The following is a 27,556-nucleotide window of genomic DNA, read 5'->3' as shown; positions in this document are numbered from 1 at the left end:
TGTCGGGGCGATGCCCACGGCGTGGAACACGCTCTCGCTGCTCTGAAATCACAGATGAATTTTTCCTTTGTACTTCTGGCTACCGGGCAGGGCAGGACCGCCGGCCAGCCTTGTGCCTGCCCTTCCCGGAGCGGGGTGTCCCGGTGCCGCGGGACGGATCGGCCGGGGCGGGGTTTGGCCCCGCACCGCCCCGCGGCTCGGCGCGCACGTCCTCCCGCCCGCCCCACGGGAAATTCCCCCTGAAAAGGGCGGCGAGCCCGGCAGCCGCGGCCGTCCGTGTGTCCCTGCGAGGTGTGCGGGCCCGGGCCGGAGCCCCGCGGCGCAGAGGCCGGAGCGGAGCTGTCAGCATGGCCGGTGAGCAGCGGGGGGCTGCGGGGCTGCGGTGGGCGATGAGCCGCGATGAGATCTTACGGGGCTGCTCTGTTTCTAATGGGTCTCTTAGGTTTTAAAAATGGGTGGGAGCGTTTAGGTGTTGAATAAGCGCCGCGTCCCTGTCTGGGATGGAGACAACAGGCTGAAGGTTGGGTGGTGCTCACCGGGATCCCGTCCGCGTCGGAGCTCGGCTGTGAGAATGCAAATGAATGAGAAATAGCGATGGCACGGATGCAAAGTAATGCAGATAAGGGATCGTGCTTTGAGTAATTACAACAAAATGCGCAATTAAGTTTCTAGAGGCTAAATTAAACCGAGTTTGTCATCCTTTCGGGAGGCGTCCCTCTGGTGTCTTTCTTAGGGTTAAAAAAAGCCCCTAAATTTAAAACTTGGCTGTACTAATTAGAGTAGTATTTCTAGGCAAAGCAGCTTTTCAGAACGTGAGTGTGTGTTCTGTTCCCACTTAGCAAGGTATGAACTTTCACTCCTGATAAATACATAGGTGTGTAACTATCAACGAGGAGAGAAAACAGCTGGGCTTGTGCTTTAAATGTTATGATGTATTTTAAAGTCGCAACAATGAAGCAGGGCAGAGCAGTTTCGGGTTTGGTTTTTTTTTTTTTGTTTGTTTTTTTTTTTTTTCCTTCGTCTTTATGTATTTTCAGTGTAATTAGGAACCAGATAAGGAATTTTTTCAGCGGGGGAAGTTTATAACTTCCTGGTACTAGCTAGCTTTTGTCGGTTTTTTTTTTTTTTCCTTTTAGTTGCCGTTTTGTAATGTAACGCGATAGTAAAGAGGAAGTTCCTGAGCGTTGTTTGGTCTCTATTAGAATTTGTGCAGTTTAAGGAGCCGTAGGTACACTACTGCTTTTTCAAATCAAATCGTGTTATGTTTCCAGTTGCTTTTGCTTAAATTGGGGTGTGATGTGACAAAGCTTTTGCCGTCCTCCCGCTTTGCCCGAGGTGTTGCAGAAGGTTACAAGTGGGTAGATCCTTGCTTTTTAGAAACGACAGACTTGGTGCCACCGGGGATTTGTTGGGAGCAGTGACATCAGAGTTCAGGAGCGATGCTTCTCCCATCTGTGTCTCAGTGCAGTCACCTCGGGCCGGAGGGTTTCGGGTGATACTTTCACATCTTCCACAGAGAGCCACAGCTGCTCTGCTTTCACACACACATGTTGATGGAGAGTCTGTTCACCGGGCACTCCTGGCCCTGCAAGAGAATGACAAATTGGGCAGTTCCTCCAGAGCCTGCTTGCTTGGAGCAAAGGAAAGAGACAGAAGCCTTGGTCGGGTTGTCACTTTGCTTGGTGGCAGCGTGTCACACTTCCTCCCTCGTGGCACAGGCTGTGTTAAACTTCAAACTCTCACAGGTTTCTTGTCATGGAGAGGTCTGATGGAAGCCTGTTCCGAGTTCTAGGGATTGTCCTTTTGTTCCTCTTTGTATTGCTCAAAATTCAAGAACCCTTCAGTTCTTGAATGAGCATAACTGGCTGAACTCTCACAGCTGTCACTGCTTCTGCCTCTTCTCCTTGCTGAACTCTCTGAGCTGTCATTGCTTTTGCCTCTTTTCCTTGCATATATAATCGGGACACTTGATCTCCTATATTCTCTCTAAAATTATTCAGTGTTGTATTCAGGGCAGGAGGGGGAAAAAGCAATTCAATAACAAAAAGTGGCAGGCAGGTTATAATGTGTAGCACAATGTTTCTATTGCTAGCATGTGTATAGGCAATTAGAATTAATTACAAAGACAAATTAAACTCTTAAGAACTTAGATGAAGGATTAGCTAGATTTTTTTTTTCTTTTCTTTCATTTCAAATGCTTTATGGAGTAGTTGTGGGCAGGCAGGTAATAAATAGGAATAGCTGTGTGTTTCTCTTCCAGAATTAGAGTTTGGGTTTGGGCATATCTCACATTTGTTTGACACACAAAGCGAGACCTGAGGAGTGCAGGTCTGTAGTGACTGTGGGAGCTAACAGACCTCTGTGTGTGTGAGAGAGCAGATTGTGACACAGTTAAGCTGTGCCACTTGACAAGCACATTGCTGATTTACAGAAATAGGGAACACCGGACGCTTGGCTGCAGAGTGCTGGCAATACCTCTCATTCTCACAAACACTTCTGTGTGTGTTTTCTCCTCTACACAAAGCATGATGACACGGATAATCACGGCAGAGGTGATAACGTGATTCCTGAATAGAGAGAGAGGCAGCCAAGACGAGATGAAGTTTAATGTTTAATCTCTGGAGGCTGCCGCGTCACCGAGCTTTACTTTCCCACAAACACACCTGCTGCTGGCTGAGCAGTGGGTTTACCTTCAATGGCATTTGTTTCGACCACAGCCCTGTAAAGATCACTGAGCCCCGAGCCTTAAAATAAAGGGCTCTTGAGAGGTGAGAAAATAATCCTCTCAAGTGAGTGTTGATAGAACGTGAAGGGAAATTGTTGGTTAAAGCAGCAAGAGTTAAAGACCTCAAGTGATTACGCTCTTGTAGCTTCGAGTGGCGAGGCTCTGCCTGCTTCTGACAAATACACAGTGTCTGTGGGTGTCCTGCACGTCTGCTTAGCAGCTATGTAAGCATGAGAATCTCCCAGATTAGTGCTAAGTTAGTAGGCAATAATGCTGCTGCCATGTTGTCATTTTAACTTGTAATACAGATTTTTACTTTAGTATATGGATACATGTCTGTATTTGAGCTGATTAATGAATAGCATAAGTAAGTTGAAGTGTGAAAGTTAAAACAGCCATACACAGATGCGTGAGCATGGTTTTGTGAGAAGCCCAGACTTCTGCTCTCTCTGAAACCAGCTTTACGTCATTTCTAGGCTTTTTTGTTATCAATGCCTGCCTTCCCCTTCCCTTTTGCTTCTTTTCCAGAAAGAAAATATGCAAAGCTCATCTAAAGGAGCGTTAGGTAAAGAGCTAGGAGTATCTAGAAAAGGGACTATCCCCCTGAGGAACTGCACCTAGACTAGTAGCTAATGTGTATTTAATGTGACAGCTCAGAAAGTTATTTAAAATCTACCTGATGGGAGGTGATCAGTTTATAAACTGCATTTTGACTGTTAGAAAGGTCTATAAAGAGCCCTGAACCACAGCTCCCAAAGGTTCTGACCGCACACACAGTCTCCAGTGGAAGTGCCTTGTGCTTTTGAAGGTTTTGCAGAGGCTCTGGTTGTTGGAGACCATCCCAGCATAAGAGCTGCTCTCACGAAGCTGCAGGTGCAGTTCCTCCCCTGCTCGTAGGTGTGTGACAGATAAATGTACATTCAGGTCAGGCTGAGGTGATGTCTCACATGTCATTTTTCCATCCATCCCTTCTCTGCTGCTCTTACTTACTTTAACTCTTAGGTTATAATATTTTCCTACTTTGGGTATGAGCTGCTGCAGCACTGGAAATCTTTTGCAATCAACAAATCCCAGGCATAAAGTTCAAGCTTCGTGTTGGCAGAGGTGCCTAAACCATTGTAGGTGCAGCAAAAGAGAAGCCTTTATTATGGAGTTAGGGTTGGAATCCACCTCTGCCAAAACCCGCGTGCTGTGGATTCACAGGCAGCACAGACCTTGGGCAAAAGGAAGTAGGGGTTCTTTTACCCTTTCAGCACTTTCAATATATTTAATAACTGTTTTGCTTTTTGTGTTGAAGTCCAAGCACTTTTTTTTTCAGTGCTGTGCCACGGGATATTGTCTGTCCTGTTTGTTTGTGATGCTCAGCCTTGCTTGAGGAGGATGCTATTACATGAAGATGACAGAGAGCACAGTAGACATTTCCATAAGCTACGTTCTTCTGATTGTGTAGCACCGTGATGATTCAACTTCAACAATATTTACTTAGCCTCTGTTGTTTGCTTTTCACATGCCATCCCACTGTTGTCACTGTTTGATTGACTGTCCTGTTTGATGTTCTCAGTGAGATATATGAAATAGCTTGTTGCTGTCTGGCAATAAAACATCACTTGAAAAGTACTTAGGCTCTTGCTAAGGTAATGTCTTTCTAATCCCCCCATTTAAGAGTTCTGCTGTCTCTTATGCTCAGCTATCACTCTGTGTCTCCTGAAAACCTCCCTTCTGACAATTGCCCAATAGCTTTTCTGAGGTTTCTTTGTCTGGGGAGATACTGCAACTAGAAACCAGCCCCATGGGAGATGGGCAGCTCAAAATGTAGAATTCAGTACGAGCAATCAGGTATTTTTTGAGCTCACAGTGATAGTATTCCACCCAGTAGGAGCATGGGGGTTTTTTTGCATAATTTGAATAGTTTCTGCTGCACTGTGATAGGAACTAAATCAATGAATTCTGAGCAAACATCTTCCCTTTCAGAGGATGCTTAAGAGAACACAGCAGTTGACAGTACCAGTGCTTGGAGGGGACAGCCATTCTTATAACTGTATTATTCCTAAAAATGTTGAATAATGATTTGGGTTTTGTTGTATAAAGTCTTCTTTCATCAGACACGTCTTTGACGATGGTTATAAGAAGCTAAGTTCTGGATGAGATGGAGGGAAGGGTGTCTTTTTTTGCTAATTACTTCCATGGTGTTGATACTGTGGATGTTTCATCCAAATCTGTTCTCTTCCCTTGTACCCCACCTTCAACATGTGCACGTACATAAAAATAAAGAGTAGATTTCCTGATAGGGTAGACCAAGTGGAAAGATGGTAATGTGAGTCAAAAGTCTAGAAATTCTAACTCTTGCCTCTTCTGCTGCTTTTTAAACTCTACTGTGTCCTAACGTTGAAAATATTTTATTTTTAAGGTGGCCCTGAGCCCTACATTGAAATATTTGAGCAACCCAGGCAAAGGGGCATGCGTTTCAGATACAAATGTGAGGGAAGATCAGCAGGCAGCATTCCAGGAGAACACAGTACTGAAAACAATAAGACCTTCCCTTCCATCCAGGTAAATACCGCTTTTATCCGGGAATTACCATTGCCCACACTAGCGCGGTGCTCGTAGCTATGTGTTGGACTCTGCACAGTAAATACAATGCTTTTCATCTCACCTGCTGGGATTCTTTCCTTGGCATGCAAATGGAGTTGCAGCAGAGTGGGAAAAGAGTTACTTGCTCCTGGTCACGAAAAGATTTGGTTTACAGCAAGGGAAGAAGGTGCAGAGGTGGTTTACAAAGTGCTGCTAGAGGGGACGCAGCGAAGACTCGAGGGCTGGGAGCCATTCATTAGTAGCTTTCTCTGCATGCACGTTTGCTCTGCTTTCTTAGTTAGGTGACGTGGGTTTGGTTTTAAGGTTTGGACTGCAGCACGGATTTTGGGAGAGCGTTGAAGGAATTTGCCTACAAAACGTGGAAAGGCTTTGAAACGTTGCTGGGCACAACATGAAAGAAGGCGCTTTGTGCGAGCGAACAATCGCCTGTGATGGGGAGAACGGGCTCTGCAAAAGACACCAGCCTGAAGTGTGTGAAGTCAAGACTTAAAAATTAGCTCAGAAGGGGGAACTGTGTCCTCTGAGCATCTGCAGTGGTGATGAGTTGGGTGGTTGCACGATGGATGGCTTGGGAAATCCAGAATGGAGGGATCAGAGGAGCCCTGACAGCTGTGACCAAAGCAGGGACAAAGACAGAGACAGTAGAGCTGGAATGGAACCTCTTGGGCAGTAGCTTTCATAGGTTGGACAAAGGAGACCCTAGACAGGTAGGGTAAGAGAAAATATTTTTGAAAATAATTTCTGATGGCCTTTCTGATGTTTAAGTTGCCAGCATTTCCTTGATCTCTTTCAGTTTGGAGGAAGTCTGTCAGAGCTGAGATTAGAGGAGAAAGCTCAAATTTAAATGGGAAGTTAAGAACACTTGCCATCTTCCTGCCCAGGAACAGAGGTTGTGCATCTGTGTTTGCAGAGTGTGCCAGCATAAAAAAAAAATAAATGGGGAGCCCAAAATAGAGTCTCTGGAATCACAGCAGGAAATTGACAGATAGAGAAGATGTGAAATGTGACAAATATGAGATGTTTTATGCCGAGGCAAAAAAGCTCTTTAAGAGGGAGGGTTTGAGAAAGGAGAGTGTTGGCAGTCATGTGTTGAGCAGCAGAGTGAGTCTCTATTGCATAAAAGCAGCTGTGGAAGCTGGTCCAGCCCTGGAGCCAGAATTACTAAGGGAAGAAGCAAAGAAGGGTTCCCTTTGACTATCACAGTGCCAGACTTGGTTAGGGAATGCAGGAAATGGAGACGGTGCCAGACTCATTTTTTCAGCACTCTGCCAATTGAACAAGGAACTGTGTGGGCTGTTGGCAAGAGGAGAGGCTTGCACAGACTCCCAGCCTGAGTCTGTGTCAGGGCACAAGCTGAATGGGCTGAATCAAGCCTTGATTCTTCTCTTCTTGGGCTGTGCTGCACATGAAGGCCAGGCAGAACCCAAAGGGGAGGTGGGACATGGGTATGTGACCATGCAAGCCTGGCCAAGTTTGTTCTTTTGAAAGGTGACTATTGATGACAGAGCTGATGGCACTGATAGCAGGTGATTTCTAGGTGAATTCCTGCCTCCCTGAAGCCCGTGGGAGGCTTTAGTGCTGATTAAGTTCCAGGGGAGTCCCCTCTAGAGATGGAAACATGAAGAGAAGGGCCAGGAGGAGATTAAATTTCATGGTGTGGTTATGAAGATGAACATCAAGGGGAACTGGAGAACCAAAAGCAGCTAGATCAGGCTTCATGTTCGTGGGGCTGGGTGTAAAGTGAGGCAGAAATGATGTAATGGTTGAAGAAAGTGGGGGAGCAGTGGAAGTATCATTTTAAGGGTAAAAAGTTACAGTGGCTTGCCTGAGGACTGAATGGAGCCACATTGAAGATTGATGCAAACAGATGATGACAGGTAAAAGAGCACAGTTCAAGTTAAAGATTTGAAGTGTTGACTGAAAAGGATACATGGTGGATCTTTGGAGTCTCAGGAGGGGGAAAGGAGGGGAAGGAGAGGAACTGTTACTTACAGGGCAGGGGAAGTGGAGGAGGAAAGCTCACCTCTGCACAAACGTGTGCCTGAGTAAGTCTCATATTTGCTTTCAAGTTTTTATGTGTCAAACAATTTAGGCCAAACTATTTTTCCTCCTTTTTTTTTTTTTTTTTTTTCCTTTTACACTCCCCCGGACTTGGTGACTTCACTGGTAGCCATCAGCTTGAGGTTGCTTTCATGCACCTGAGAAAGGAGCACTGAATTGGCTGATGACTGCTGTGAGAGCTCTGGTAGGAGCTTGAGACTTTGAGCCTGAGTGTAAGATTGAGTACTCATCTGAGAATTAGTTGGGAAAAACCCAACAGCTTCAGAGGGGATTGTGTCATGCCATGCTGTATCTGCTAAGATCCTCTTTCACTACTTAGTGTTCCATGCACAGGTAGTATCCTCATCCCCGAGGCTTTATGAGTTTTTTCCCTAAAATCTTTGGAGGTAGACATGTTCTCCAGGCAGCATTGCTGTATGGTCACCTGTGTAGCTCTGGTGTTTCTTCCGTAGAGCATTTCGGGATAAAATTCATTTTCTGTAACAGGTGGGGGCCGACACCTAAAACCTTGAAAATATCCCACTTTTTTTTTGTAGATTCTGAACTATTTTGGAAAAATCAAAATAAGAACCACGTTGGTAACGAAGAATGAACCCTACAAGCCACACCCCCATGACCTGGTTGGAAAAGACTGCAGGGATGGCTACTACGAAGCTGAGTTCGGGCCAGAACGGCGAGTCCTGTCGTGAGTAATGGTGTTGCTTGGGAGTTTGATGAATTGTGCAAGTGATTTGCTAATCTTGTGTTTTAAAGCTCATATTAATGATTAAAAGAACAATTATAATGCTGTCTTTGCTGTAGTTTACTAATCCATCCCGGGAAACTTCCTTTGGAAGTATTTCCTTCTCTTTTCGATACTACGTGTGTGCTTTTTCTTTCTTGTCACCCTTTTCTTTCCTTCAACCATTCTCCCAATGTCTGTCTTCTTTTCCTTTATCTCACTTTTTTTAGCCTTTTTCATTAACACATCTTACTCTTGAGCATGACTCTTTCCTACATGTAAAAATGATGAGTAATAGAAAGGGTAACAGCATGAGAATTTGTACTTCATGGTGATGAGGGAAGTTCACACCTTCCATGGAAATTATATTTGGACTTTCTGGAGAAAGTTTGTAGTGGCTGATTATCATGTAATCTAGAAGACAGTGCTTGTGACACATCTAGAAATGTTAGTAGCTGTCACTGTTGTTGCTTGTTGTTTGGGTTGGGGTTTTTTGAGTGAAGATACAGATTCTGCTCAGGCCCAGCTCTGAAGAGTAAGTGTGCCAGGGAAAGATCTGCTTGTGGATGCAGAGAGGAAAACTCACGATGTGTACAAGACATCTCTCAGTGCTGTTAAGAATATCTCAAATACAGTTGTATTTGATGGTGTTTCCTCTAAGTTTACCAAGTCTCATGTAGCAAAATAAAAGCAGAATAAGCTGCAGCAAACATGGAGTGATTATTGCTGGAGAGGGGAATTGAGAACTGGCAAGCTGTTTGTGGTTCACAGTTTGCAATGTAGGAAATATGGAAGTAGGCTATTGCTTTGGGGTAAGCATAACTGAGCTGGGAAGAAAATCAGGTGAATATTTCAGTGTATAAGTAGCTCTTACACACAGCTCTCAGGCCAATGGGATTCTGTTGGTGTTGGTGAAATTAATCCATGTTTACATGGGTTTAGTCAGTAGGACACTATTAAAGGAGAGAGCTGAAGGCACATCTGTTTTGAAGGCGGTGATTTATTGCACTGATGGTGAAATAAACAATGGAGATGCTTCTTCAGCATCCAGCCCAGGCTCAAGGGATCATGGATGTGCTGCGGCGTGTTCCGGTGGCACGGGGCACGCTGACTTCCAAACACCCTAAACTCCAGCAGGACCTTGCACCTTCCTCTGACCATCCATTCACCAGCTCCCCCTTGGCCTTCTCAGAAGCCTCCTCAGCCAAGGTGGAAGGAAGCCTGCTGTTCTGGCCCATCCCACTTCCTCCCCTCAGCTCTGAGCCTGCTGATCCGAAGCAGAAGAGCCCGATTGCTCGGTGCCTTTTCTGGCCCTGTGTTCCCATCACTGAGTGCAGGAAGACCCTGAGGATTGCTTCTCCTCTTGGCATGTGCTTGCACAAGGCTCAGTGTGGAGGCACGAGCCTGTTAGAGAGGCCACTGCAGGATGTCAGGCCAAGAAGCACTGGGATGCTCTGCAGATATTTATTTGCAGATTGTGATTTCATCCCCATTGTATGTTTGCATCAAATCCTGTCCTTTGGCATAATGCCATGCCTCTCTTTCGCTTCGAGCACTGGTGCTTGTTTGCTCCATCCATGAATTCTTCTCAATATTTTTAAGATATGAGCCTCTCAGTTGCCTACAGAATAGCAAGTGGGCTGCTTTCATTTTATTGATAATGTGAAACTGTGAGCTCTGTGTTTGACATTGGAGGTCCTGATGGGAGGAGGCTCGACACATTCCCTTTGAAATGTTTCCAGCATCGGTACACTCATTTTTTTTAACAAATCATTGGTTGCTTTAAGATGAAAGAACAGTATGATCCATAATTGGATCTGGATGTTTAAAGTCATTTTCCTTTTTGTGGCTGGTGACTCAACCTTCACATTCTTCTCTTCGTGTTGGAGAAAAGCCTCATCCAGTATTAGTGAGCAGGAGATGTCCTCTGTCAATAGTGTTTCTGGCTCTTTGCTCTTGCTGAGCATCCCAAATTGAGCAAAAATCCTTTTTTTTTTTTTTCCCCCCTCAGTAGAAGTGGAATTATTAATCACAGATTTTGGGCTGCTCTGAGTAATTACTCTGCTTTCTGCTGTTCAAAGTTCCCCATGTTTTAAAGTTCCCAAGCATTTTGTTCTGCCTGTGGTATAATGATCTTTGTACTGCTGCCCAAACTTGATCAGAGCCCTCCCTGGCCGAGACATCAAGGCAAGAGCAGGAAAGTCAGAGCTTGTGGGACTGCCTGTGTACTCAGATTTTTACTTCCTAGTTTCTTCTCTCTACGAGGATGATATCATAGTTTTTTTAGCTGTTTTTAATTTTTTTTTTTGCTCTCTCTCTCTTCCTACTTCTCCCTCTCTCTTCTCGTTATCTCACTTGCTTCCTGTCAGCGCCCATCGATGTGAAACCCCACAGGCTGCTGGGGCTCTCAGCAGTTCCTCCTCTGACCCAGCTCTGCCTAGGCATGGCTAAACACACACTTCCACTGTGACAGCACAGCCTTTGAAAACATTGATAACCTGGCAGTTTCGGGCTGCTGGAAAGCCTCCTGTCCACGGGAGGCTTCGTTTGGGGGTGTAATAAGGAGCTGCCCCTGTTTGTGGACTTTATGCTTCAAACAATCTGTGGAGTACAGGGGGTGTTCTGAGGGGGGGGAAATAATGTGTGCTTGATCCAGCCCTAAAGAAAGTACTTCCTCCAGGAGCAGGTGGAACTGGGATTGCTCATCAAGGTACAGTCCCAGTCTGAATGTCAGTAGCCACGATAGGAAGGCAAAGTGCTTTAGTGAATGAGGAGATGCTGCTGTGTTTTACTTTCCCCTAGGTCATGCCATGTTCAGTTTGCAAAGGAAGCCTGTGCCTTGTTCCAGTGAGCAGAGGTTCTGGAAGTGGAGCCTGATGGCAGAGGGTTTGGGAACCTCTGAGCACAGCGTGTTGGGCACAGACAGGGGAGTTTAGGGAAATAAATGTAACATCGTGCTAGGATAGGCTTGTTCAGAAGTGTACAAGCACTCTTGGCAGGAACAAGGACTGTCTTTAAGTGCAGTAAGATGCTCCTTTGCTGAAGCAAAGAAGGTTTGTGGAGTTTCAAAGGAAGGGAAATGGCTTCTGGAGAAAGATGCCTGCTGGCACAACCCATCTTCAGAGCTTACTGTAACATCATGAAACACAGATTATTTCTCTTTTTTTTTTCTTCTTTTTTTTTTTTTTTTTTAACTTCCTGCTTTACATCCACTCAGCTTTGATGATGTCATGGTTTTTCCATGTGGGAAAGAGTCAGCCTGCCTGGGACTCCCCCCACCTCCTGCATCAGGGTGACCTGCACTTTTATGCAAATCAGGAGGAGCTGCAGCTCTTCAGAACTTTTCCATAACTATGTGAGATTTAAAAACCTGTTTTGACCTGTTAAAAAAACCCCTTTATAATAGTGTTTAAGGTTTACATTCCCTGATAAAAGGAGGAGAGCAAATCCTTTAACTAATGCAAATTACCAGGTTAATTGATTACAAAAATTATTGTCATTATAAATCACCCAGGACTGAGTATCTTGCTTTTTAATTGCTGTAGATTTACTGCAGAGTAATAAATTTTAATATAGAAATACATATTTTTAAGAATGTAAATGATTTAGAATTTTATTTTAGGGTTTTTTTGCTTCTGTGTCTGCCCTTACTTTAGGCAAAACAGCATCTTTGCTCTTCAGGTCTTGTACACCCTTCTCAAAATAAGCTTTTTTATAAAATTTCTTACACTGGATGTTATCACACTAATTCCCATAAATATTTTATTTAATAGTCCACACTGAAGATGTTATTAGTTGCTGAAATCTTGCCACATATGCTTCAGTTTTCAGAACCTGGGCATTCAGTGTGTGAAGAAGAAAGACCTGAAGGAATCCATTTCTTTACGAATCTCAAAGAAAATTAACCCTTTCAATGGTGAGTGGAAATCAGCTGGTTCTCTTGGCAGGGTGACGGCGTTTTGTTTGTCCTGTCCTGCCTTTGCTTTTGTGTTGGAGCTTTATTTTCTTCTCCAAAAAAATCTCTTTCTGAGAAGCAGTCTTCCCCTTCTGTGTCCCTCCCAGTCTTGCTTCCCAGTCATCACATGATGAATCTATTTGGATAGTTGCCCTTTTTCTTTTTATATTGAGTTTTTGTAATTCCCAGCAGCAGTCTGAGTTGCTGCTTGGACAGAAGGAATGGGATAGCAGCAGAAACCTTTCCTGGAAATGTCTACAAGTATCCTGGGAGTTGGATTTCCCCAGTTTTGGCAGTGATGGGAGTAAAAGACTGAATTAGCATAACTCTGCAACAACTTAATCCAGTACAAATCTCACTTGCCACTTTCTCATCTCTTCTCTTGTTGTGTCTCTTGTGGCCAGGTCAGGGGGCTGATAGCCCACTGGGAACTGCCCCTCACTTGATTTCACAGCATGGGGGCTCAGAAATCCACAGCAGGATTGCAGTGTCAAGGCTGGCTTGGGCAGGGCTTGGAGCAGCCCAGCCTGGTGGGAGGTGTCCCTGCCCATGGCAGGGCTTGGAACAAGATGATCTTTCCAGTCCCTTCCACCCCAAACCATCCTGTGATGCTGTGGTTGGGCTCATCAAGGTCAGAGGCAGGACCTGCTGCTGCAGAACCACACCTGTGAGGTTGCCCACAGGGTTTTGTTTGAAGTGTCTGATCTGTGGGCTGCTCTCAGAAGGAGTCATCCTGCTCTTCCCTCCATCCCTGCTCGCACACTCCCACCACTTTCCTCACGCCACCGCACACAGGGGCTGCGTGCCCCACAGCGAGTTGCCCCAGTGGAAAACCAACTTGAAAACAAAAAATAAAAAAAGGAGAGTGGTTTCCCTTCAGATCAACTTGCTAAACCAACTCCCCTCACAGCAATTTAGCTGCCAAGTTCTCTGCACAGAGGGGGTGGGGAGCACACTGCAAAATTTTTTGGCCAATTGCAGTGGGACCAACACATGCAGAATGCAGGCAAAACTTGGGGGAATTAGTTGAAAAGCATAAATACCCCCAAATTATTAGCTAAGCAATGTCAATGTAGTCATGTATTTCCCTAAGCAGGGAGACACACTTGAAGATTCTCCAGACACTTCTGTGGGTTTTCTAGTGCCCACAGAATTCCTGCTATATTCAGGTAAGATCCTTTATGGAGAGTTGAGAGCCGGATTTCTGGCTGGCTTTAAAAGTACATGTCCCTAAATTGGGACAAAAAGAAGGATGCTGAATTTATCACAGAGTAAGAAATATCTTAGATATTTTTCTTCATTTCTGAGCAGCTGTTTGGAATCAGGCTGATGGCCCTGCTGACCCACCTGAACAAATACTCTAGTTATGATAATGCATGCACACAGTATTTTGACAAGAGTTTAGTTCACCAGCACAATTTAAACACTTTAAAGGTTTGAATTATGTTGCCTTTACTCAGCCAGCTCTACCTTGATTTCAAACAATAAAAGGGGAACTTTTCTTTAGAAGGAAGTAGATTTTTACAGTTGTTGACACTTAACTCCACATCCACTAATAAATTTCGGGCGATTACAGAAAGTCGTGCTCGGTAGCATCCGGGCAGATCCTGGGCTGCTTCCCACCAGTGGAGGAGGCCACTTTGCTGCCCTGGCAGCAAGGGAGAGCCTTCCTGGGTGACACCCAGGGCAGCAGCCTGCTCTGGGCAGGGGCTGTGCTGAGAGGGGGCCACTGGCAATCCCCAGCTGCGTCAGTCATTGCCCTTCGGCGCATGTTAACGTGTCAGCACAAAGCAGAGCCACTTGAGAACGGCCTCCAGGGCAGTCCCACGCTGAGCAGGGCCTAGAAAGGCCTGGGACCAAGGTCTAATAAAATAGAATTAGTGACAGGAATGTTTTTATTTAGTTGATCAGAGCAGGGTTTTGCGAGCCGCAATCACAGCAGATGTTCTCTGCTTGACAAGGTTGAAAGTTTTATGTATGGATTTAGTTTGTTTTTTAAGGTCAGAGGAGTGTTGGTACATTTTCCAGGATTGTGCAGGCTGTGCTGAATCCATCCTGCATTGTGCTTTACCTCTGTGCCTTCAGAGAGGCATCTGACTTCCCTGTTTAGAGACATTCCGGAGCAGGTCGCAAGTTGGTGTTACTCATTTCTTGTATGACATCATCAAAGGAACTTGATGGAAAACGAGCCTTCAGGGTGCTTGTGTGCTGCTAGGCTTTTCTTTTTTTCTTTCCCACTTTCTTCTGGAACAAGCATTCCCTGTCCTAAGCCTCCGTTTGAGGAAGAGAGGTTCAGTATTGATCCCAAGCAATTGATGCCTGCCTCGGAATCCCTGGGTGATCAGAACTCGTTTGCAGATCCCTGCCATGTGCCCAGCTGCAGGTGCATCGGAGTCATCCTGTGTAAGGCTGTCTCCCTGTGAATTCCCACTGTTGGCTAGCAGCATTTGTCCCTTGTGAAGCTCAGCACAGGCTGTGGGAGCCGTGTGCATTCACTAGGATGGATGACTTGCAGTCAGGTTGCTGCTCTTGTGTTAGCCTTGTTTGAGAGAGAGGGAATTGCTGTTTCCGCACCGTGTTCGTGATCCGTGGTGTTCCCAAAGCACACGCCATATATTTTTGTCCTCTAGCAATCCCAAGAATTCTAGAAATCCCTTTTGTCTCTCATCTCTGAGCACTCCAGGGAAATGGGGCACAGTGTCAGCCTAACATGCACTCCTTGGCACGGTGGTGATGATGATGGTGATGATGATACAAATGGCACAGCATCGAAGGAGCAGAGTTACTCCTCCAGTGGAGCTGGTCCATGTCTGCTTTCTATGGTGTTTGTTTTCTTTTAGGAGCTGTTGAGTTGTGCCATATCCTTGTCTTCCCATACACTGTCTGATGTACAGCCAACTCAAATTAAAAGAAGAGCCAGTTTTCAGTTAAGAGCTTTTGTGAGTGGGTGTGACTTGACATAGAGACAACAATTGAGTTAATAACAACTGGAGTTAATTGTCAATGAGGAAAAGCCCTAAGTGTTTTCTTTAAATTATGGAAAAACTGTACTCAGTGCAGTGTTACAGAGGACTGACCTTTTTCTAGCCAAATGCACGGCAGCGCGAAAACCCCGGACTTGTCTTGGAGTAAGAACCGCCGAATTCCGGGCAGTTTTTATCAGCAGGGATAACCTGACTTTCCCTGGAGCTTGCCAAAGCTTAACCTTCCTGCTCCTTTGCAGCTGCTCGCGCTTAGGAGCGTGCAGTTCATTTTTAGGCTCTCCCCAGCAGCCCACACCTCAGCAGGTCTGCGTGTGCCTCCGCAGCGTTTCCTCTGCCGCTTCCCCTTTCCGCCCGCGAGCGCTGACCCCGCGCGGCTCCGCGCTCGTCACCGCCTGTGCCGTGACGCCCCTGCCCACGCCGTCCCTCTCTGCAGCTTCCATGAGAAACCCCCTCTCCTCTGGTGCTGCTCTCCCCAGGATCCCCCTCGCCGCCTGCGCCAGCTCCAGGGGGAGTTTTACGGAGTTTCGTGGATTGCGTGAGCGGCTCTTGGCAGTGGGAATGGGTTGACGGCGTCTGCTGTAATGATCTCGGATATCACAAGAGACTTTGAGCTTCTTTTCTTGTATTGCAATAAATGTGCAGCCCCCCAGTTGAATCCTGAAGTGCGAAATCTTGGTAGTGAGTGTCATGAGCTTTTGGGGAGGCACAGAGCAAACCCACTCGAGGGAAGCTGCGTGTCCTGATCCCGGCATGGCCCTAGCGCTTGGCTTTGGGAAGCTCTTTGTTCCTCTGGTCTCCTGCAAACGCTCCTTTCTGCTCATTCCAAAATGTGTGTGTGTTAATAACAAAGGACAGCCCCCTTTCAAATTGTTTAAAAAGGAAGATTACCGGGTAGCAAGACAAATATGCTGACTTCTTTATTTTTCTGTGATAGAAACAGAAACTGCTAAAGAAAGGTATCAGGAATGTACAGAGGCTGATGGATACGCTTGTTTACATCTCTTCCAACTTCACCTTTTTAATGTTGAACTTAAAACAGGAAAAGAAGCCAGAGAAACATTGTCTAGGCAAAACAAGTGCTGAGTTTTGAAAGTTTTAATTTGTATTCCCAGTTCTTCCCTTGGCCAGGCCATTCGCCTCCCCTGCATTTCTTTCTTCTGTAAACCAGGGAAATGTATCCACAGAAGTTTGGGCATTTACTGACTCTAGAATGTCATCTGAATTTTAGTTGTTTGCACTCACCAACTCCCTGAGTTTTTGCTTTTTGAAAAATGGGTGCTGCTGATGCACACTGTTTCAAGGTACAGGTAAAAGCTTCTCCTTTTTTCTGCAGAATTCATTGAAAATTACCTTTTTGTGGATCTCAGTGGAATAAAACAGGCGTGGGTGTATCGGGAGAAGAAACATAGAGCTGCCACAGTCCTTCCCTCCCCCCTTGTTCCCAGCTTCACCAGGATTCTTGATCAGGGACTGTAGTGATAGGACAAGGAGTAATGGGTTCAAACAGAAAGAGCAGAATTTAGGTTGGATATGCAAAGGAAATTTTTTAATGGTGCTGAGGCCCTGGGGATGCCCCATCCCTGGAAGTGTCCAAGGCCAGGTTGGATGGGGCTCAAAGCAACCTGGGAAGGTGGAAGTTGTCCCTGCCCATGGCAGGGGGTGGATCTGGATGAGCTTTAAGGTCCTTTCCAGCCCAGACCACTGCAGGATCCTACCCCTTGGGAAGTGTTAGTACAAGGCTACACCAGCACAGCTGTGGCTACAGCAGGGACAGAGGCTGGGGGATAAGCTGGGTCTGAAATTAATCTTCTAGGCACCAAGAGTGACCTGTGACTTGCAGCCCATTTCCCTGCCTGGTTGAGCCTGGTGTAAATCAGCAGCAGCTCTGGAAGAAGCTCTGCTTCCACCCATTGCCTTGCGCCAGGGCTGCCTGTCGTGGGAACCAGCTGGCTGAAAACAAGCCTTTTCCTCTTCCCTTCTGGCAAGATAGTTCTGAGCCAGACCAGTTCCTTGATCTGATTCACCACATGAGAGCTGAGCCAGCCTGAGCAGTGCTGGAAAGGTTGGGCAGAGCCACCTTTTGCAGCAAAACCTCTGGCATGGACCGAGTTAGACTGCCCAGTCGGTATCAGGGCCAAGGGGGGTATCTTTGTACTCCAGGAGCAAAACCCTGGAGGCAAACCACTTCTGTGTCATCCCTGAAATGAAACTGAGCTCCCAGCATATCCCTAAATTAAAAAGCCTCATCTGCGTAAGAGAGAAACAACTCATGATGATTATTAATGATGTGTGCTCCCCACACATGTGGGGAGTGATGTGCGATGGTTATTAATGATGTGTGATCTCTGGGCTGTTTTAACTTGTGGAAGGTCATTCTCTTTGACATCTCATGTGGCTCATGTGCCCCTGCAGCCCCTCGCTGCCGGGGGAAGGTCACAGGATGTCCCTTGCAGGGTGAGCTGTGCTCTCCACAGAGCCCCCTCTCTGACTGTGTCACACCACACTGCCCTGGAAGTTTCCATGCAGGTTAAGCTGAGATGCCTCCAGCTCTGCCCACTCCAGAAGGCTGACATCATTAGCTGGGTGATGAGCTCTGTGTGAGGGATCTGCTGTTTGATAGGTGTCAATTATCAGTCAAAAACCCAAACCCTTTATCATTGCTTTTCACTGTTCAGAATAAACTTTCACTTTCTCTGAAGCATCACCTTGTCAGTGAACATCAGAGCCCTTAATACCCCATCAATTTAATCATATAAATGACATTTTATTGCCCTTGCTGGATGTTGAAAGCTATTGAAATACTAAAAATATAATTAGAAATTAATAAACAGGAGACCTGACGTTACCAACATCTTTAATTTTGTGTCCAAACTTGGACTTGCACATTGGTGTGTTGAAGCCAGAAAGTCTCCAGTTTTGTGTTACAGAAGCTAATCCAGCAGGTTCTCAGTGGAATCCCAGCAGGGCATCTCTGGATTTTAGAGACAAAATCTTGGAGACAGGGACAACCCAAACCTGATGCCTGGGAGCTACCTGGATCAGCCAGCTCAGGTTGGAAGGAGTTCACAGTTCAGCTCACGAGAGGTGTTTTACCCACACTGGGACTGTATTGGTCCCTTCCCACCTTAGCAGACAATGGATTAGGGAATTATTTCCAAGATAATTATTTAGTAAAGCTGAGGAACCAGCACTGTGTTCAGAAGAGTTGTAAACAGATCTATAATGAAATTATTTACTGGTTATTGCAGCGCCTTTCCAGAGGAGCAGCAAATCCTCCCAGGTTTGACTGTAACTCCAGGTATTCCTTTTGCAACCCTATTGCCAGAATCTTGGTGAGTGGGGTTGGATTTCTTTTACCATGGTGCTACTGGTATTTTTATGGACTTTTTTGACATCATAGTCTATATTTACCTTAGAATTTTAGTTATTTTTAAAATATTATTTTAATTTCTCTGAGTTGCGTCTGAAAGTTCCTTGTAAAGCTTACGAATAGTCCTTCATGTGTTCCTGTGTGCAGAGATAACTGCAGTTAAAGGATTTCTGCCAGGTTAGGGCTATTTTTTGTAATTAGACTGGGCCATCAGAGGAATATACCCAGGCTTTTGGTTGGGCTCCAGCTCTTTCAGCTGGATCCAGATGAAGACACCAAGGTGTGGTACCACACAGCGAGCAGCAGTCAGAAGAGGAAGTTGAACCCTTGCCAAAACCAGAGAACTTCTTCCCTTTTTTGTCTTTTTGTCTTTTTGTTTTTGGTTTTTTTTTTTGCTCTTGTGTAGTGTTGGAGCCTTTTTTCACCACACCTGTGCCCCCGAGGTGCCACACGGGGCGACGTCTTTCCTTCCCACGTGCGATGCCCCCGCTTTCAGTCCTGCTTGTGCAGGGCTTGGCGGAGCGGCTGCTCCTCCTCTCCAGCACATAGCGTTCCCAAAATCTTCGACAGCGTTTCCTAACTTTAATGACTTCAGGTTTGTCAGGTTTAAGCCCTCTGTTGTCCTTCTGCAGAGAAGTTGGTGGGATGGGATGGGATGGGATGGGATGACATGGCCATCCTCCGCCTGGCCGCGCTCCAGGCGTTACTCAGGGTGTTTGTCCGCCTCGGCTTTGTTTGCTTTTAATATTCCCAAGGTGTCAGCCAGCACCCATTCCAAGTCAGTGGCTGCTCCCAAATCGACTTCAGAGGGAGCAGGATTAGATGTTTGTTAAAAATAACAGCATTTTGTTTTGTTTGGATGATTGTCTTGTTTTGAAATCGGTGAAAGCTGTGTGCTTCTTCATATGCACATGGAATCTGGTGTGTCTCTTTTTTAAAGCGTGTCATCACAAGATGGAGTTGCAGCTGTCTTGTTCTCCTTTTCTTGCACTGTTATGTTCTCCTTGTAGGGTTAAAAATAGCCCAAGAGGAATCACTCTTGACTGAACACTTCCTCTTTCAAACGACAGATTTTTAAAGATTCTATTAAATCGTTTATGAAAGCATGCAAATCAGGAGCAGTGGGTTCTGCTGCAATAGAATGAGCTGTACACAGTGATTCTGTCCCTTGCCGTTCTTGGCACACCACTCCTGTGTCAGGTGTCAGACAGATTTATTGGGAATTTGCGCAAGTTTGTAGCTTAGGAAGTGACATCATTTGAACATTAGCATTGCTAATTTTCTCCATATCTAGAGTATTTTTGCTTTTATAGAGTGCTCTTAGGCTTCAGTCTGCTGTTACGTGTTTCTGAGGAAGAGGCACATTTCCCTGTGGAAGGCACCGAGCGGGACTGAGGCTCCTTTAGCGTGAGAGAGGGCCTTGGTTGCACAACCACAAAGCCCTCACTTTGGATCCAGGGTCAGAAGCCAGATTTCGTGCTCAGCTTCCATCCACAGACAGGCAAAGGCACCGAATCTCTGTGCTCTGTTCAGTTGTCAAGAGGTTTGAGGTTTGAGCACCCCTTGGCTCCCTGCAGGGATCCGCGGTCACCAGTGGCTGGCACAGCACAGGGACGCGAGCCCTGATGTCAGGGTGTCCTTGGGAGCTGGCCACGGTGTCAGGGCATGGGTGAGAGCTGCTCTCCTGGTAATCCTTCTGCAAGGTGCCCTTTGGGAAGTGCCTTTTCTTTCTGTGCTCTCTGAACCAGGCAGCTGGGCTGTGGAGCCAGCCAAATGCGGGTCAGGCTGAGGAGCTGTCTATTCCAAACCCCTTTCCTAAAGATCCCCTTTCGAGTTAGCAGGTGAACTGATGGAGTGCATCAAGGCATAAATTTGTGTGTCTGGTGACACAGTCAGCAGCAGCCTGCAAAGTGCTCACGGGCAGAACTCCCCCAGGCCCAGCACTTCTGAAGCTCACACAGTTGTTGCTTAGTTTTGTACTCGCTGCTGTACTTGCCTTGAAATATTGCAGATCACAGGCTTGTAAAGGGGAAAGGTGACTTGATTTCCCTTTGCACTGGAGACCAGGAGAAATTGATATTCGCAGCACCAGAAGGACTCAGAATGCCCAGTGGAAAGTATTCTGAGCTCATCACACTTACAATTTCACACTTAGCAAAAGGTAAAAGGAAGAAGCCGCTCAAGTGGGCATTGTGGAATCCCACTCGTGGCAGGGTGGAGACCTGAGCCAGTGATAAATGCTAAAGGTCAGAGCAGGCATTCTAATCAGTACAGCGTGGTCCCCAGGCTGCTTATCACAGCCACGTTTAATCTTCTGTTCTTGCAAGAGCCCTTTGAAAAGGAGGGGAGGAGAATGGAGAGCTGGTGATCTGGTGGCTTGGCACACATGTTGGCTTTGGGTAACTGTGAGGAGTGTGAAACAGCTGAACTGCTGCTGGGAGGGGTTTGGGGAAACAGAAACACTTGTAATTATTTTAATTATCAGTACTTTTACTTAAGTGAAATTAAGCCGGTTTCTCATTTTTACTAGCATTGAGTGCCAGCATAATGGTTTAGTGTCACACCTTAAAGGAAAGTGAAGAATTCAGAGGGGGCTGCTCTTCCCAGAGTTGTCCATTAAGCTGGGAATACCTGAAATGTTCAGTAATGATACCCCAGGCCCTGTGTCTTTTAATTAAAATAAGGAGTGAACAAAATTGAAATGCTGGGTTTGGGTTATGCATTGCTGGGCTTTACACTGGGAGGAATATGCAAGGAAATGGATCCTTTCCAGCAAGGCTTTCCTTATCCCAATGGCTCCACTAATCCCTGCTCTGAAATGTACAGCTGAGACACTTGTGGTGGTGGGGTGGGGAGGTGGCTTCTGTTCTCCCAGAAGGAATTCCCTTCTGACTCTTCCATCTTAGTTTCTAGAGGAAAATAATCATGATACCATGTAGCCAAAGCCCCTCAGCGCTGCAGAAAATCTTTAATGGGATCCTAGGATCCCTTGGTACCAAAATATTTATTTTGGGCAACAACATTAATTCCGTAAATTTTATCGCGCACAAAGAAGAATAAAAAAAATCACTTTTAAACCACAGATACGGTGGTTTAAACCAAGTTTTTTAAACTTGCCTGTTGTGGCAGGCAAGGTGAGGAGCCCAGGCACAAGAAACAGCTGGAGAGCTGGGACAGCTGACCCTGGTTGGGTGTGAAAGGCTTCGGTGTGTTTGTTGTGAGCAAGGGATGAACTCGTGCAGCCCCAGGGGCTACGGGCACGTGTGTGTGTGTGCCTGGGCAGCTCCATCCCTTACTGAGAGGCCTCATCCCCAGTTTGGTGAGGAATTCTGCTGGTTCTGAGAGTGACCCTGGTGCTGTCTGTGCTGCAGTGCCCGAGGAGCAGCTGCACAACATCGACGAGTACGACCTCAACGTGGTCCGGCTCTGCTTCCAAGCCTTCCTTCCCGACGAGCACGGCAACTACAGCATCGCCCTCCCTCCTCTGATTTCCAACCCCATCTATGACAACAGTGAGTACCACCTCAGCCAAATGGCTCTTTTTCCTTCTCCCTTTTGGTTTTTTTTTTTTTTTTCTTCAGCTTGGGATGAGGAATGCCAGCTTCCTGAGGTCTGTGCCAGCTCCAGGTCGCTTCCGTGGCTTGGGACTGCCAGGTGCATGAGTGTCACATGGCAAGTCACAGTCAGCATACCTTCAAACGTGATCCCAGGGTGAAATGTTGGCCAGCCAGGGTAAGGATTGTCCATGGCATTCCTGGACTCACACACAGGTGTTTTTCCAGCCCTTGTTTGCACACAGCAGCAGTGATTGCAAGGAAAGGTTCACGCCTGATGTGCCAAGTGATTAAAGTGATAGTGGTGAGATGGATGGCTGCCTCAAGGCTGATCTGCTTTCCAAGAGTCCTCTGGAGCCTGTTTGTGCCCTTGAGGAGTCTTGCTTTGCCTTGTGAGGGCTCTGGAATGGGACCTGCAAGAGAGATTTGTGCCAGTGGGAAGCTGTCAGGTGGCCTTGTGTGTCCTGGTTGGTGCAGAAGTACGTGACACTTCTTCTTGCCACCATTTTCCACATTCCACAAGACTGGACATCCCTAGGGCATCAGCAGCTGAGGATTTTAGCCCCCAGTGTGTGCTGGACTCCTCTCTGGGAGCAGAGTAGCAAAAGAACTCTTAATCCTGAGAAACTTTCCTGCAGGGTTTTTCATTTCTGCACCATGAGTGTTTTCATGCTAAATATTTGACATCCTCATTTTAGCAGAAAGTACTGAATAAAACGAGATCTGCGTTTCCTGAAGTTGTTAGGATTGTGTTGATGTGGGCACAAACCATTGTGAATATGCTGAGCATGAACTCAGATGGCTCTGATATAATTAGAGTCTCCTCCAGAACGATCTAGAAGCCGGGGCTGCGAGCGTTGTGTCACTGAGAACCCTTGCACTGAAATAATCAGGGCTGAGATAAAAACTGATGCACCAGATTTGCAGCCCTGCCTCAGATGCCATTTAGAAATGTGCCAAATCATGATTACTGCTCGTGGGCTGACGTCAGTGCCGGCAGAGCGCCGTGGGGGAAGCGGGGGCGGCTGCTGGGGTGTCTGTGGGCAGCACTGCAGGCACCCCAAAGCCTCCCTGTAGCGTAGCAGCCCTGTAAATAAACCCAACCACAGGTCGTAAAGATCAGCCCTGCTCGGTTTCAGATCCCAGCTGCTTTTAGAAGTGTCAGCCTGCTCGGAGCTGCAGCCAGGCTGTGCCCTCAGGGGACAGGGACTGCAGCCTGGGCACCCCTGGGCTCTGAGCCTCCACACATCTGCTCGGCTTAGGAGCAAGGAGATGCTCTGAAAATCAGTTGGACACTTCAAATCCGGTATTTTCTTCACTTTCTCATCCTTTGTAGCCTCCACTTGCTGTGGGCAGTGAGACACAGAAGAATCTCATTGACATCACACAGGCAACCCCATTAGCAGAGGCTGCAAGTGTCTCAAATTCAGCACCACCTGTTTCCAGATGCTTCTAAAGTTAACTGGTTTGGAACAGAAATCTCCCAAGCTGCATATCAGAAACTCTTAGGAAGAGTCAGATGAGGCAGCTCAGCGTTTCTGAGAAACGGGGTTGGGTAGAGCATGTTCTGCCCTTGTGGAAGACGAGGTGATTTTCCGTGAGGAGCCCGTTTCTCGAGGGGTCTGTCGCCAGGGATGTGGCACAGGGCAGTGAGGAACAGGAATTGGGCAGGAGCTGAGGTGGCAGGGGTGAGGAACATCTCCCTCCGAGGCAGGTGCTGGGCTCAGCCCTCCTGCTGACAGTGGTGCATCCACATCTGCTGGATTTGTGTGTGGTGATTGCCCTCCCGAATTCCTTGTCTAGGGACAAAACCACAGATTCCACTGAAGCAGACTGTCCCAAAAATCTGTTACAAGGAGCTAAAGAGAACTGCAGGAGAGCTGGAGAGGGACTTTTCACAAAAGGGCGTGACAGGACAGGGGGAGATGGCTTCACATAGAAAGAGGGAAGATTGAACATTAGGAAGGAATTCTTCCCTGTGAGGGTGGGCAGGCCCTGGCACAGATTGCCCAGGGAAGCTGTGGCTGCCCCTGGATCCCTGGAAGTGTCCAAGGCCAGGATGGACAAGGCTTGGAGCAACCTGAGATAGGGGAAGTTGTCCCTGCCCGTGGCAGGGGAGTTGGAAATGGATGATCTTTAAGGTCCCTTCCAACCCAGACCACTCCTTGATTCTCTGCTATTGAGTGCCACTCAAGCACACAGAAGTGAAACATTGGTAAAATTAGGCTTTTCCTCCCAATTCTTAATTTACCTTTCCTGTGAAAAGCGCGCCGTGACGCTGTCAGTCACATGGCCCTGTGCTGTTCCTGGGTTTGTTTGGTTTCCCCTCCCTTGAAGGGCTCTGATTCATTCAGCAAATGAAGTGGTGTGTGTCATGTAGTACGTGAGGCTGCAGCTCCCACTTAAAATAATGACAGTAATAGCTGCAGATAGTAACTACGTAATTGGGGATGCTGGGAGGTTACCAGGAACTCTGCTCTAGGTGTAGTCTGTCTTGTGCTGCAGCTGTACTTGGGTAGGAATTGATTCAAACTGAGAGTCTAAAGCAGATTTGTTTGGTTTGGTTTGTTTTTTGTTGGTTGCTTTTTTTGTTCTTTTTCTTTTGAGGTTGACACCATGAGCTTTGATTTTTGTATTTCTTCTCTGTGTCTGGAATGGGGAGCCTGTGGTGGTGGAGCCTCGTGGAGGATCAGTTTCATGGTGTCCAAGCAGCACCAGCTGGATCATTCCAGACATTTTAAATGTGTTTGGAGCTGCTGCTCTAGAACAGAGCCAGACACCACCAGGCAGAGCATGGCTCCATCCCACTGCAGTCACCCACAGCCGTGGGATTGTTTGGGATGCAGTGTGCAGCCTTCAGTGGGGGCTGAATCATGCTGGGAGGCAGCTCTCCATCCTCAGCTATCCTGAGGGCTCTTGGTGTGCAGCCACGGTCTGGAGTGGGAAGTTTGAGTGGTTTGGGGTGAAACCTGCTGCCCTCGGTGAAGGTGTGAAATTATGGAGCTGCTCCTGGACACCTGCAGAGGGGAACAGAGGAGAGGCTGCGTGGCCAAGTAGCTCTGAGAACAGAACCACAGCCAGATCCTCAGAGAGGGGAATTCTCCTGACTTAGTAGCCCAGCTCTTTCCAGAGAAGTGTGGCAGTACCAGGCAATCATTCACCCACAGAACTGCTTTGAATTCTGCAGCTTCAAGGGCAGCGGGGCTGAGCACAACCACCTCAGTGGGGGAAGTGTTTGGGACTGCTCTACAATCGTTAGGGAGTGCTGATGTCTTGTGTTTGGAGCCAAGCTGTAGGATCATGGAATGTCAGACCCTGCTGCTGAGTTTCCTGTATGGAGGATGTTGCTTTGTGTGGATTTCAGGGTGTCACACTCCTCCTCCGTCCAACAGTGACAAAGCCACAGTAATTCCAGGTCATTCAGTCTGCCTGTTTGCTTCCAGGAGCTCCCAACACCGCAGAACTGAGAATCTGTCGTGTGAACAAGAACTGTGGGAGCGTCAAAGGAGGAGACGAAATATTTCTGCTGTGTGACAAAGTTCAGAAAGGTAACCTGCACCAGGTTTTTTCTCTCCCTTTTTCCCCAATGGACACATTCCACGACCGTTTTCCTGCTGGGGGGCTGAAACCCTTCACCACACACCTCAGAGTGGTTTGGGTTTGGAGCTGGGCGGAACAACTCCTCTGTTTTTTGGGTCTCAGCACCTCTTGTGCCTTTAAAGTTGAGCCATTTACTCTGATCTGAATCCCCAGTCAGGCTCCTCACTTTGCTCCTTTCCCCCCTCTTTTTTCTGCTGCAAATCCTCAATTTCCCAGCTTGACAAGCATCTTCTGTTTCTCCTGGCCTAGATGACATAGAAGTCAGGTTTGTCCTGGACAACTGGGAGGCCAAGGGCTCCTTCTCCCAAGCCGACGTCCACCGCCAGGTCGCCATCGTGTTCAGGACGCCGCCGTTCCTCAGGGACATCTCCGAGCCCGTCACCGTGAAGATGCAGCTGCGGAGGCCCTCGGACCAGGAAGTCAGTGAACCCATGGATTTCAGATACCTGCCAGATGAAAAGGGTATGGATGCAGCCAGGAGATGAGCTTCTCAACAGCCATGGTCAACGCAGGACTCGTGCTAGTGGCTTAATTAATGAGAAATCCACAGCGCTGCTTCAGCAGAGTTGTGGGGTTTGAAAGTTACAGCAGTCAGGCTATTCCCTCTTCCAGTGACAATACAGGAATTTCTCTTGGGTAACACTGGCATGGTTTGTTAGTGCTGCCATGCCTGCAATGTTTTCCTTTAAATAATTCCTACTGCAGCTCGGTGCCACTAGGGAGTTCCTTTAGGCCTTCCTTAAAGAGAAATGCAACACTTTCCCCTTCCACTCCTTTCTCTGTAGATCCATATGGCAACAAAGCGAAAAGGCAAAGATCAACGTTGGCTTGGCAGAAGCTCATACAGGACTGTGGTAAGGAAAATATTTGTCTTTTTCTTCTTGCTTGAGTGAGCTTACATTTCGATGGAGCTGTTCCCTGCAAATGCTGCACGCTCATGTCGTGTTCCATCACAGGCTCAAGCACCATGGAGAGGCCCAAAGTAGCCCCATTCCCTGTTGTCACTCCTGAAGGGAAGGCGATTAAGAAAGGTAGGTTTTTACCTGTGGTTTTGACGGTGGTTTAAAAAAGTAGTGCCCTCTGTTTGCTCGAAATTCTAATCTCTCGAGGGTTTCTTCCTGTAGGACAGTGATGCTTCTGACTGTGCAAAGTTAAAGCTCTCAGTTCTTTGTGTCACCCTCAGTGTGGGCCGTAGAGGGCAGAACTCTGGGGTCCATCCTGGACAGCAGTGAAGCTGACTGTGGGAATACCCGTGCAATCTTGCTGTCTTTCCTTTGCTTTTTACCACTTGTAATTTGAGAAAGCCCCTAAAAAGCAGCGTTCTCTCCCCAGAACCGAACCTGTTTCCATCCACGATGATGCCTGCAGGCCTAGGAGCGCTGTCCGCCCCGAGCCAGCCGTACCCCAGCTGCTCGCAGGTGGCGGCGGGGCCGGGCAAGCAGGACGTGCTCTCCTCCCCGTTCTGGATGCTCGGCTCCCACCCGCACAACAGCTTCTCCTCGGAGCCCCAGGGCAGCGGCTCCCTGCCGGCCTTCCCCGACGGCTCCCTGGCCTGGCCGGACGAGAAGGACTCGGGGCTCTTCCGGACCTTCGGCAGCACGAACGGGCTGGGCGCCGTGGTGCTGCCGGCCCCCGAGCTGCAGAGCCTCCCCGGCGGCGGCGCCTCCAGCGCCGGCCTGCTGGGCATGGACACGGACGACATGAGCTGCGGCAGCATCAGCCTGGAGCGCTTCAGCGCCGCGCTGGGCCCGCGGCAGCCGCCGCTGCAGCTGCCCCCGGCCGGGCCCGGCGGCGCCGCCGCTTTCCCCGCGCAGCCCGGCCTGGCCGAGCCCGCCTACGGCTTCATGGACGCGGAGGGGCTGGGCGAGCCCAGGCTGCCCGGCGGGCACCAGGGCCTGCCCGACGGCCAGTTCTACGACACCGACGGTGTCCACACCGACGAGCTCTACCAGTCCTTCCCCTTCGATAACATTTTGCAGAGCTATCAGCCGTGA

At 47.6% G+C, this 27,556-nt stretch overlaps 1 protein-coding gene across 1 annotated transcript; it reads left to right on the top strand.

The window, feature by feature from the left end:
- The first annotated feature begins 255 nt into the window (after positions 1 to 255).
- On the top strand, positions 256 to 27,556 carry REL (REL proto-oncogene, NF-kB subunit). The gene is made up of 10 exons (XM_041417231.1): positions 256 to 354; positions 5,133 to 5,275; positions 7,915 to 8,063; positions 11,924 to 12,015; positions 21,780 to 21,920; positions 25,406 to 25,510; positions 25,812 to 26,024; positions 26,348 to 26,416; positions 26,519 to 26,593; positions 26,895 to 27,556. The coding sequence occupies exons 1-10, from the start codon at positions 348 to 350 to the stop codon at positions 27,554 to 27,556; spliced, it is 1,656 nt and encodes a 551-aa protein (XP_041273165.1). The 5' UTR covers positions 256 to 347.

The sequence above is a fragment of the Onychostruthus taczanowskii genome, unplaced genomic scaffold, assembly GCF_017590055.1.
Source record: "Onychostruthus taczanowskii isolate IOZ18803 unplaced genomic scaffold, ASM1759005v1 scaffold55, whole genome shotgun sequence".
Lineage (NCBI taxonomy): Eukaryota > Metazoa > Chordata > Aves > Passeriformes > Passeridae > Onychostruthus > Onychostruthus taczanowskii.
Note: the sequence above shows the minus strand (reverse complement) of the source record. Positions and strands in the feature narration are given on the sequence as shown.

Bases quoted from the DNA above. Each gene is read 5' to 3' on its own strand.
- REL (XM_041417231.1), top strand. The intron at 12,016-21,779 runs GTGAGTGGAAAT...TCTGTGCTGCAG, and splicing joins GAAAATTAACCCTTTCAATG to TGCCCGAGGAGCAGCTGCAC. The intron at 26,594-26,894 runs GTAGGTTTTTAC...TTCTCTCCCCAG, and splicing joins AGGGAAGGCGATTAAGAAAG to AACCGAACCTGTTTCCATCC.